The sequence below is a fragment of the Ascaphus truei genome, chromosome 7 (genome assembly GCF_040206685.1).
Source record: "Ascaphus truei isolate aAscTru1 chromosome 7, aAscTru1.hap1, whole genome shotgun sequence".
Taxonomy (NCBI): Eukaryota; Metazoa; Chordata; class Amphibia; order Anura; family Ascaphidae; genus Ascaphus; species Ascaphus truei.
The window spans coordinates 71812674-71825740 of NC_134489.1; the positions used below are offsets into that span (position 1 = coordinate 71812674).

General features: G+C 38.7%; 1 protein-coding gene across 4 annotated transcripts in view; it reads right to left on the reverse strand.

Annotated features, from left to right (window-relative positions):
- Window positions 1-2742: 2742 nt before the first annotated feature.
- The window catches only part of MTX2 (metaxin 2), a 77151-nt gene continuing 66826 nt past the window's right edge, over window positions 2743-13067 (reverse strand). For all 4 annotated transcript variants that reach the window (XM_075608998.1, XM_075609000.1, XM_075608996.1 and 1 more), the window contains 2 exons: window positions 8844-8920; window positions 2743-4640 (listed from right to left, as the gene is read on the reverse strand). In XM_075608998.1, coding sequence (XP_075465113.1) covers window positions 4436-4640; window positions 8844-8920 — 282 coding nt within the window. In that variant the 3' untranslated portion in view covers window positions 2743-4435. The remainder of the gene's footprint in view (window positions 4641-8843; window positions 8921-13067) is intronic.

Genomic DNA, 13067 nt, shown 5'->3' on the forward strand with positions numbered 1-13067 from the left:
GTCAATCATATTCCAGGAACTACATTGCCCAAAATGCTGTGCAAGACTTGAATTATATAAGCGATTGATTACAGAACAGATTACAGAACAGATCGATCTGCAGTTTAGCTAATCACTTGTCAGTGTGCAGATTGTATTGATGCACATATTGAATGGGAATATATATACAGTATATATATATATATTTTTTTTAAACGGCAGTTTGAAGTGCAGCTTTAACAACAATGAAAACTTTACATAAGCCTATTTTTCTAGGGGAACAGATATGTCACCTTTACAAATTAAAATTTTTTTTTTAATGGAACAAGAAACTCCATATAGTAAATATGAAATTATTAAGAATGTGACTGGAATATGGACTTTTCACCTTTAGTTTATATTAAATAGGGCCAATCTCTGCCGGTTTTTTGGCATAAACAAAAATTGTGGAAAATGTATATTCCAAATTAAATAAAGTGTGAATAGATACCCAAAGCAGCCCTGAAAAAAATAATTAAATGCCGTTTTGGCCAAATTGAAAATCGCCATTGAAATGAGCAGACTTTGCAACATTCAGTATCCAGGAAACTCAAGAGTGGTTTTCAAGTCAATTATATAAAAAAAAAAAATCCCAGCTGGTCCACATAGGCAAAATGATAAAGCTGCAAAATAAGCGTTAAAATTAAAGTAGAGTGCAGAAAAGCAGCTAAAATACCTGCCATTTATTTATCAATGTAAACTGCTAATTCACAAGCAAAAGGATAGTGGGCACTATGCGCCAACTGAAAGGTTAGGCCTAAGCAGCCATAAGGGAAAGACAAGTGCCCAGCTACACTAGTTGATGCATCCCAGGGGTTGGGCCCACCTAGGCAGCTAGCCAAGGCCTCACCCCATATGGGTTTAGTACTTTGAGGGCTGGAATGCAATTGTGTCTTGGATTTGGTTAATAAAGCTGTGACCTATTTCACTTCCATCAACACAGTGTAAGACTTATTTTGGAGGAAGCAGGATGCATGCGTTGGTGGCCTAGGCCGGTTATGTCCTGGGATACATTATATATATATATATATATATATATATATATATATATATATATATATACATATACATATATTCAGTACAAATGGTCAAGAATTGCAGATCTATTTAAGTTGTCTCCTTTTCCCTCGTTTCCCTGGAAAGACAATACTGTACCATTCATATTCAATTTAAAAAAAAAAAAACACAAATAGGAAACACCATAGGGTAATATTGTAAGAACTCTTGTGGGTAGACACTCAAAGAAACCTCCAAAGGTTGTATTCACATACTGGTAAGTCATAATGAGCAAATCACAAAGTTTTTATTTTTTCATATTTGTGTGTATCTTTTCTTCTCTCTCCTGAGATCACCATTTCTGTTACACTATCAATTAACATTGCCACTGATTGTGATTAGCTCATTATGACTTATTACTATGGGAGTACAACCGTTGGAGGTTTCTTTGAGTCTCTACCGACAAGAGTTCTTACAATATTACCCTGTGGTGTTTCGTGTGCGTGTATATATATAATGGTTTCTTGTTTGAAGGTTGAATGGAGGATATTTTTTTTCATTGGATTATTCATTTTTTTCACATACTTTGCTCACTATCACTTGTACTTTAATCTGCACTTTACTATTTTAGTGAACTTTAGTCACTTTATAGATTCATAACTCACTCTATCATTTCACACTGTTTAATGTATGGTATCGCTGCTTTAATTCACTATTGTGCTGGTTTGAAACACAGTACACATCAATAATTATTTATTCTATTAGTATGAGAGCGCCACCCTGGACATTTGTATTTAAGATCTATTTTAGTGCAATAGTGCAGAGGACTTTTTCTGGTAGACGATTCCTGAATTTAAGGACTTGCAAATAAATTAGGTGACGGATAAGAGCAGATCCATATGGAGACTTTCCTGATCGATAAAGGCAGAACTAACAAAGGAGATTGTAGTCCAGTACCAAAGCACTCAGGATTTTATAACCGTCCATCACTGTGCCAATTTGCAACGTCCAGGAGAAAAAAAACGAAGAAAAAAAAAAAAAAAACTTGGCCAACTCATCACAGATTCTTTTAAAACTAGAAACTGAAGTGTTATAAGCAAAAATCTGGGAGGCACTAGCTGTTGCATAGTTGAAAGTAGACATTTTCCACAATGGGCAGGATTGAGATACGATCTATAGTTCTTTTTGTCACCACTTAAGAAAATTTAAAAAGTGGCTATTACTTTTTGAAACAATAAGGTAATGTTGATAAAATATCAGTATTTATCAAAATAAAATAAAAAAACACTTGATTGCATACCTATAAACTTAAAATAAATCCACAAACACATGGATTTAATTTACCCAATTCTACAGCAGCTATGCGATAAAAAAAACACATCATACAATATATATTGTACATTTGTCTAGTTATTGTGTTTTTGAAACTAAAGATGCATCCCACTTAGGACCAAATTGAATCATTGGTAATCTGTTTAACAGATACAAATGAGGTGACTGATACTTTAATAAAAATAGACAAGTGTGAATATTTTTACATTATTTTTGTAAAATTGCCTTGGCAACAATTGTAACGTTACAGTTTTTAATGTCTATTTCTGTCCTCTCTTATTATTATCCTGTTTACATTCCTGATAGGTCTTCTAACAAGCACTTTATAAATTAGGTGTGTAAACAAAATGGACACGTACCACCATTTGAGTCTCAGTTGTAAAACAAATGGAAACGTTATACTTTTAAAAATGATTTAAATCCTCAGTTTCCAATATTTGACTAAACACATCACTGCCATTAGTTCATTTTTCTAAGCAAAACTGTACCATTAAGAAATGTACAATATTAACAATTAACTTGGTGAGAATCAGGATTACAGAGGAACTGAAAAAAAAAATAATGTTTGTTTGTTTTAGTGTGGTCTACATTTTACCATTATACAGTAAAAACAGTGAAACTTTATTGTTTGTAATCCATTACATTAGGGGAGGCCAACTCCAGTCCTCAAGGGCCACACACAGGTCAGGTTTTAAGGATATCCCTGCTTCAGCACAGGTGGCTCAATCAGAATGACTGAGCCACCTGTGCTGAAGCAGGGACATCCACAATACCTGGCCTGTTGGTGGCCCTTGGATACTGGAGTTGGCCACCCCTACATTATATAGTGCTGCCATGCTATTAGATCAATCACTAGTAGGTTTCAATTGTGACATGTAACATGCAATAAAGTGTGACTAAACAGATTGTTTTAACAATATCAAATAAGGTTTGTTTACATTCTACACAAAAAGTGTGATCAATGGGTTTGTTTAATGAATTTAAAAAAAGGGGGGGGGGAAATGAAAAGCATACACTTTGGTTTTAGTGTTAGATTATTTAACATTGTTCAAACAATCCATCACGTTTTAATTTTCAAATATTACTGGCAAATTGTAACAATAGAAAATGGTGTTTGCTTACAGGCCAATCAATGCATAGGTCAAAAGGTAACCTACTGATGACCTATATGACATGGCTGCATTTCAAGTATCTGACCTTTCCTTGCTTTATGAGGCACTGCGGAATGTGAGCTAATTACTTCCCAGTCAAATGTAACCAAATTGCAGTCAAGAAAAAGATGCACAAGCTATGTAACATTACAGGCATACGTGTATGGTATCTACACACATTTTGCTGTGCCATAGTGACGTACTTTATTCTCTGCCTTCAGTCAGTTGAACAAAAATAAACAAACCAACAGCAAATGGTTTTGTTCTAACAAGGCAAACAGACAAAGTGTAGATAAATCTCAGATAACCAAAGGTTGCATTTTTAAGACTGTTATTTTAAGTGGGGATCTACCGGTGGAGTGTACTTTGAGAAAAGCTGAATTTTACTTAACTGGCTTAACTCTACTGTACATTGCCATCTGATTTTAAAAAAGAGGAACATCTTTGGAATGCTAATCTGTTACAGGAGCTAATCACCTTGTAAACACACAGATTCTCTGAGTGCACACTTGTTAAAACCTGAAAACAGTAGTTTTACTATGACTAGCTGCATCATGTAACTAACACAGTAATCCTCAGTGTGTAATGCAAATTACCTCCTCTTTGTCCATCTACTGTGAGGATCTGAAGGCACTATATGCTACATATGTATAAGGCTTAGTGAGCAGCCTTTGGGCAAGATCAAAGAGTAGGAAATGTAGTTTTCATACAGTTGCCTTACATTTATTATAATGCAGATACAGTTTGATTCTTAAGATGCTTTGTGTGCAATAGAAAACTGGCCACGAAGCCAGGGATATAGAAGGTATTTAACAGAAAATTATATAGTAAAGTTTACAACACATATGAGATTTCCATTTTCTTTCTTGCAGCTGAGCATCCACGTTAACAACTGATTTAGCAATATATTCCAGAAAGTGGTCTGCTTCGAAGAACTCCTAGGGCAGTGCAGGACCCTTTGATAACCTCAGTGTGGAACTCGCAGAGCTATCATGATCTTCAAAGTAGTTCTGTTCAATTCTTCTGCAAAAGGCAACGAGATTGCTGTAGCTCTTCACTTTTTCACGGAGTTCGTCATTTGTCAGCTGAGTTGTAAGAATTGTGAACAGATGTCCGAATACCAGTGCATCCAACTCAGTGGGCCTGCAGGAGTTGTACAAGAAACAGAACAGCACAATGCTTAAGTCAAAACCATCTGTGATTTTTTTTTTAATGGAGTTACAAAATGTCAAACTACTACAAATGTCTTTTTTATAGTAATTCAATCATTGCATCTTAAACAAATCTCTTAAATTGATTCCAGTTTTACACCAGGTCCCTATGACATATGGCTAATCCCATTACCTCCCTGTGCTTCAGGTACCCAGCTATTTAGGACAGGAATTATATTTGTAATGTTTACAGCATACAGCATCAAATGTATTAGCAGCCACCGTCAGCGATGAATTTTTAGGGGGCTTATTAGCAGAAATAAATTTTGGGCAACTTCAAACCACCCATCACCTCACCCAATATTTCCATAAACTAATTATTTTGGACACTCCCATCACCATGCATAAGCTGATTGATCAAATACAAATTATGACTTTCTAAGTTCTTGCCTTTGTCAGCACTGCCTGTCCTGTTAGCCTTTCATCGCACACTGTCAGTCTCCTCCTTATATCCCATCATTGTCAAAGTCCACAAACACAAAAGAGATTTAAATGGTCCTGAGACAAACACCAATTACATTTAATGTCTAGCTAACCTCACAGTGATTATAAGAAAGCTCCTGTGTTTTTAAAACAGGGGTGGGCAACTCCAGTCCTCAAGGGCCACCAACAGGCCAGGTTTTCTGGATATCCCTACTTCAGCACAGGTGGCTCAATCAGTGGCTCAGTCTTCGAGCCACTGATTGAGCCACCTGTGCTGAAGCAGGGATATCCTGAAAACCTGGCTTGTTGGTGGCCCTTGAGGACTGGAGTTGCCCACCCCTGTTCTAAGAGCAATTTGTTAGTTTATTCCTTTATTTCTGTCATATAGAAACTATTACATTACATTATTAAAGCATACAGTTGAGATTCTTTACATTAAGAGGCTGTTGCAATGCTGTTTTTCTCATTTTGATCTCAGATGCAGGGGAGGAGAAATAAGAAGCAGATGCATCAGCAGTAGGGTTTCAGTGTCATTTTTTGTGAAGAACAGTACGAAATGTGGGCATTTAAGTGAAAAAAAATAACGGCTCAGAAAGATGGGAGAACATAAAACAATTTAGATGTGAACATGAGTGTACTTTTATAAAAATCTCAACATTATGAATATTTAGTTAAATATAGAAGCATGCATAAATTCTGAGATACTTTGGACTTTCAAAACAGAGATTTCGCCACGGAGCTAGCTAACATTCCCATGCACAGCGAACCCAAAAGCATTGAATTTAACACGGACAACGTGTCATCTGCTTGGTATAACCTGCATGGGTTTGTACCAACTGTTCCTCGCCCTTTTAGTTTGTGGGACAAGTTTTAGGAGTCTCCTGGCTTTCCCAGCCTCCCCTACAGCTCTTGCGCATAACAAAACCTACGCTTTAAAGAGAATAGTGCACTTCAAACACTTAAAGACATCCCTTCTGGGCTTTTCATGTGTCTGGAATTTCTAGGTCAGTGAGAATAGGAACTGTGGTGGTAGCACTTGGATTCATTTATATTGTGTTAATGGCTAAACAAATGGTAATAAACATCACAGCAAAATCAATGGGGAACAGTGGTTCTGTGAAAAAGACCACTTCCATACCTGACAGCTTTGAATGCTTTGACCTTGTCACCCATTTGCTCTAGTTGTCAAGACACTAGGGCAGGGGTGCTCAACTCCAGTCAAGACCACCCCAACAGGTCAGGTTTTCAGGTTATCCCAGTTTCAGCACCGGTCGGAGACTGCGCCTCTGATTGAGCCACCGGTGCTGAAGCAGGGATATCCTGAAAGCCTGACCTGTTGGAGGTCTTGAGAACTGGAGTTGAGCACCCCTGCACTAGGGTATAGCAGTGCATATTTAACAACCACACGTAAAAACTAAAACGTTCCTCCAAAACAAGAACTTCCAAAGTTGTCATTAAATACATGCAACTTCATAAATGTAAGAGACGTACATGTTTCTTACATTTGTATGTGGCTATAAGGGAAAGGACGAGTTGCATACAGTCTGTATTTTAAATGGCACCTGCACAAGAGTTATAGTATTATGGAAGTACACTGTAGAAAAGCAAACTCCTTCCATAGTCAGAATCCTTGGTTTTTAGATGAAGTCATATAGAAACTGTGAGCTGCAGAAATAAGAATTCACAATTGAATGATACTATTGAAGCTGTCATTTTTTACGTGTGGAAACAGGTGGGTGTTTCTATTCAAATTCAGCCTAAGCAATATTTAATCAGAATTAAAGATACAACACAATTGACTCTGCTCTAACAAAATATATTGTTCAAATAAAATCCTTTTATATCCTTTTATACAGTATCATAATCACATATTCCATTGTATTAGTTTCCAAAACTACTACTACCTATGGGACAATGGCCATCACTAAAACTCATTATTACTGCAGCATTCATTCCTCTATTCGGTATGAGCCCTTAATAAAACGCAACATGTACCATCAGTGAGATTTGTTATGTTCCGAGTTGAAAAATATATGAAGATCTATTTGACATATGTTAATTATGAAACAAAAATTTTAAATACTAACGAAGTTGTTTCTGAACTTGGGAGCTCTCCGAGCACAACCAACCTCGTATTTACCTCTGGGAGCTCCCAGTTCTTCAGCGATTTGAACTTTAAGAAAACACACCAAAGCCATGGAGAAGGCTTCACAAGCCACTACGCAAGAACTCCGACAGTGTCTGCCTCTTGATACAATCAGTTTAGTGACCACTTTTGAAGTGCCAATGGCGCTGCGAAACCGATTAGGGTCTTAGGATCATGTGTGCTGACATGAAACAGTGCTTCTTAAACGGACCAATATAAATAATTCAATAATTCCCACTTAAGCATGAAAACGAACAATTATATATTGTGCTACTACATTAATTGGTATCAAAATAGTTGCTAGCGGGAATCCTACAATATAGCTGAGGTTGTGGTGAGGTGTCAGTGGAATGTATATATGCTTTAAATGTGGGCACACCACCATAATATTGGGCACATTTAGCAATATGGTTGTTGGAGGGCTCTTTTAGCTCCCTAAACTGTCCAACATAAGAAGCAATATTGTCGGAAAACCTGAGGTATGATTGTGTTGATTATGTTATAGGACAGGGGTGCGCAAGATTTTCTGGGGAGGGGGCGGGATGGTGCGGTGGTCACAGAGGCCCCATGCTTCCCCAAAGGCATTTACATTAAATGCCGGGGGACTGTGCAAGACCTCTAATTTCCCTTACCTTGGCTCTGAGCGACGTGTCGCCATGGCAACGTGATGTCAAATGACTCCACGGTGGAGCAGGCAGGTGAGCGCAGGGGGGAAAGTTTGCGCACCCGTGGTATAGGAGACCCCATGCGCAGGAACTATAAATTAACAAAAAGTGGCCATATGGGGATTCCTTTTAAAACAAAGCTGATACTGCACCGACACACTTTATTCGAGCAAATACCCAGTATGTACCTGGCAGATACCTGGAATGCGCCGCTCCTCACCTCTGACAAGCCCCGTTGTGTTTGCCTTCCCAGCCTGGGTTCATGCCTGGCTGACGGGCGGCTGATCTGTTAAATGATAATGATTAGGATTTAATAGGCTGCAATGCTTCGCGTGTCTACCAGATGGCATAAATTCATGAATTGTAATGCAGTATATATATATATACTGTGCAGTATTGCAGCCAGCGGGAATAAAATGCTTCAATCCCTGCTTGGAAAATACCTCAATGCACTCGGGCAGAAAACAGTCACAAACCTCAATACACCCGGGTATACCCGAATTCGTGGGACTAGCCCAGCTCGAATAAAGTGTGTCGCCAGTGTACATGTGCAGTTACCCGTGTGCAGATCTCTGCAGCTTTAGCTAATATAATAGGGCAACTGGTGGCTAGCGACCTAATTATGATATGTGTACTTTCAATATAAACTAAATATATATCCACAAAAGCTTTTTTTTAATCAGCACTTCAAAATCATAAACATACTCAAATATTAACACAGACATGTTAATATGTTGTTCTTAAGTTCCTAAAACATCCATACACTTTATTTACATCTTGATCTTTAAAAAGTCAGCTTCCACAAGTGTCAATGTTGTGTTTTCAATGCCTTTGGAGAAAATGCATTTATAAAAACGTAAGTAATGTTATACAGTACTGTTAGGATAACAAGATGACTTACTGCTTACTGAAGAAATAAGGCTGGGTCCCCAACCTTTGTGACAGAGCCTGGCAGCACTGATCTACATCTTCATATACCTAATGGCACATATCAAGAAAAGACATTCAATATTCTCAGACTTTTCCTTATGTACATAATTTAGTTATTGGTTATAGAATTGTACAGCTACAACAAAGAAACACAATCTGTGGCATCTGATCAATTCATGGAAAAACCTTTGGACTCTTAAGTTTACATTTACATTATTATATTGTGCTATTAAAAACACATTCAATGTCTTGCTTAGTTCACCGGATATTTATGGTGTGTGTAATTTAATTAACACACACACACACACACACACACACACACACACACACACACACACACACACACACACACACACACACACACACACACAGTTAGAAAAATTGCCTGGCATGAGTACAAAATTGTGCGTGACTTGAGATAAAAGGCAGTGGCTGCTGCGAACCCCTACAGAAGCAGTGCTGTCAATCATCACTCTGCTATGCAAGGCATTGTGGGGTGCAACTTCAGGAAGTAGAGGAGTAATTGCCAGCTGCTCTTCCGAAAAAGGTTCTTTCCTGCACTGGCCCCCTTGTTTCATTCAAAGCTACAAAGCTGTAGTGGTTAAACTGAGTTTTAATAGGAGGTTAAATGTCAGCAAAGGAAATGTACAAAAAAATAAATAAAATGTACTGGTTGCATAAGTATTCAGCCCGTTAAGTCAGTACTTGGTATGCGAACCTTATCCAGCAATTACTACAAGTCTTTTTGGATTGGTCTCTTCACACAGTAGGATGGTGATCGTCAATTGACTGCAATTTTCAAGTCTCGCTATAAATGTTCGATTGGATTCGAGTCAGAAGTTTGACTGGGCCACACAATAACAAAAATTCTCTTTTTGTTCAAGCACTCCAGTGTGGCTTTGGGTTTGTGCTTCAGGTCATTGCGCTAGAAGTAATGCTCAGAATTTAGACCATAAAGTACCATTTTTGTCTCGTCTGACCACAAAATCTTTTTCCAGATGCCTGCAGTATCATCTATATGCTTTTTCGCAACCCATTTTAACTTTTCCAAGCATTGCGTTTGGCGCAAGCCCAACACTTCACATCACCCATTCAACACCATCCCAACTGTCAAGCATGTTACGGGGATGCTTCTCTTGAACATGGACTGGAAAGCTTGTCAGAATAGAAAGGAGAATGGATGGTGCAAAGTATAGGAGAATCCTTGAGGAAAACCTGTTTGAGCCAGCCAAGAGACTCTGCCACTTGGGAGGAAATTCACATTTCTGCAGGACGATGACCCAAAGCAGATAGCTAAAGCCACACTGGAAAGGTTAAACAAGAAGAGAATTAAGATTCTTGAATGGCCCAATCAAAGTCCTAACTTGAATCCAATCGAACATTTATGGCGAGAACTTGAAGATTGCAGTCCAACGACGATTCTTAAACTCATCAGAACTAGATCAATTTTCCCTGTGAAGAACGGGCAAAAATGTCCCCATCCTACTGGGCAAAGCTGGACTCAACTGGCCCCTTATTAGTTGGTGTATAAAGTTCTGTTAAAACCGATTTGCTGTGTAGTAAATATACATGCATTTTGTGGTTTACAGCACTATATGATTGTGCCTCAACCCTGGCTTATTAGCCATTTACTGGAACTTCGGTGAAAGTAAAATGTTGTAAATCACATTAGCCCATTTTCTTTTATCCACAATGCAGCGTCTCATTGGAGATTATTCATGGTTCCCCTTTACATGAGCCTCCTGCTCGAAAGGTTCCAGCGCTATATCACTGCGCTACTCTCGTTGTTCTTGGCATCCGGTGAGAAATCCTGCTCCACACGTTTGCTCTATGAGAGCTTCTCCCCCTCTCAGAGAATGTTCAAAGAATGAAAGAGAAGGTTCTCCTTTAACCCTTTCGGGGACAGTGTGTTAAAAATATATATCCATCTAGCTTCTAAATAAAGCAAACACAGTTCTAAATTTCCACCACACAATCCTAGGTGTACTTGGTCTATACCCTGAATTGTTAGTCCATTTATGGAGAAAATCAACAGGATTTGAAATGTCTTCCTACTGAGATTATCATGTTGCCTGATTTTATATCACCAATATGTTCTAGAATTCTCTCTCTCAAAGGGCGCATTGTCAAACCTACATCATTTTTACTTCATGGACAGGTCAATAAATAACCACATTCATTGCACAATTAATGTAATTAAACGATACATACTGGTCAAATAGTGTGATTTCTTTTTTATTTTTGTTTTGTACTAATAAGTCTGTTCTGTTGTTCACTTTAGCTCTTGTATAGGCTTTTCTCTGACATTTCGATGCATAGCCTCTTGCTAAAAAAAAAATTAAAAAAAAATTGATTGTAATTGTTAGCTTCCAACTCAAAATTGAGGTCGTGATTACAATTTATTTTTACTCTCCGGTATTGCCCAACTGGTATACCCTGAATTAGATGTTATGGAAGGGCACAGTTTGCTTGCAGCAATGAATTTGTTGCAGTGGCCTTTCTAAAGATACTTGAACACACTTGAAAACGAAAGGTAACTCTCAATGTATTACTTCCTGGTAAAACATTTTTATAAATAAATAAAATAAATAGATAGTCATTTTAGGAGCCTATCCTCACCATAGAATAGCGTTTGCTTTGTTTAGATGCTAGATCAGTGGTTTTAAACCTTTTTTGGTTAAGGGGGAATCCCAACCCTCACCTCCCGCCTAAGGCTGCGCTTATACAGCGGCGACATGACCAATGATGTCACCCGTCGCGATAGTTGTATTTGAGTTAAAGGCGACGTCAGCCAGCGATGTCATAAAAGGGGAGGGCAGAGGCACAGAGAAGCTCCCAATTGGCCTTAAGGAGAGACCGTCGGCGGAAAAAATCAAATATCAGTGACTACCAGATTTCTGGTAGCACTGTTGCTCCGTCGCCGTTGCGTGCACTATAACCACCGGCGATAATGCATTTGGTTTGCCGCAACGTCACGGCACTATAAGCGCAGCCTAGGGCTGCGTCCATACAGCCTTCGTCCGCGCGGAGGCTTGCGCGTCCGTGACTTCACCCGCGCGAAGCGGGTGCGTTTTCAGGACATGGTTGATGTGCCGCGGGGGGTGTGTGTGTCTAGGTGTGTCTGTGACATCATGGAGCTGGTTCGCCCTCATTGGGCGAACCGCTCACGTGACCTGCCCGTCGCGCCTAGTTTAAACTGATTCCTTGCACAACGCGTGCCCCCTCTTGCTTCGTGCATCCGCACGGTCTATGCTGCTGAGCCACCTGATCACTGATACTGATACGAGGAGTGCCGCCATGCCAGGGACAGCTGGGAGAGTTGTCCCAGCTCTCCCCCCCTGGCGGCTGCAGGACCTTTGAAGGGTGCTCGCGGAACACCTGGGTACCATTCAAAAATCACTATGCTAGATAATAATAATTGTTTGTTCTTGTATAGCGCTGCTAGTTTTTATGTGCTTCACACTCAGTGCCAGAGTCAGTGTCTTTACTGCTCCTTCTCCCTAGATGGATATTTTGAACACAATGCCCCCGAAAGGGTTAAATCAGGACCTTCTCTAATTTTTTTTCTATAAATAAATGTATACACTATTATTATATTTACATTATGTATTTAATATATTTGGCAACCAAGAACAGTTAAGAAATATAGGTACAGTATTTTGTATACTTTTTTAGTGTTTAATGATGTCATAATAAGTGGGTATTTAAGGTCCATGTTGGACAAGGGGGTAAGAGCCCCAGAAGAAGCCAGTAGTACATCCAGCGAAACGTACATTGGACGTGAGTGAAGAGCTGTTGGATGTGAACGAGAAGTTGGATTTCATGCAGGTCGCCATAGGAGCAAATCAAATACACAGCGCGCACGAACGATGAATTGATATTCTAATACTGGACATTCAAGATTAAATCTATTTTTCCCACGGGATACGTGGACTTTTTAACCAGGGTTTTTCTACTGTTATTGTATGTTTTTCCTTTTTTTATTTTATTGTTTATATATTTCACTGTACACAATAAGGATTAGCACCCTTTTATTATTTATGGTATTCTTCTTGTGTTGAGCGGTGTAGAATCAAGTTGAGTTTGAAACTATAGTCAAGTGTGTTTTCTTTTTCTGGTATGATGAAGACAGCACTGCAAGTGTAAAACGATTTATTTAGCAAACACTAATGTAAGTGGTTAAGTGAAGTTTTGC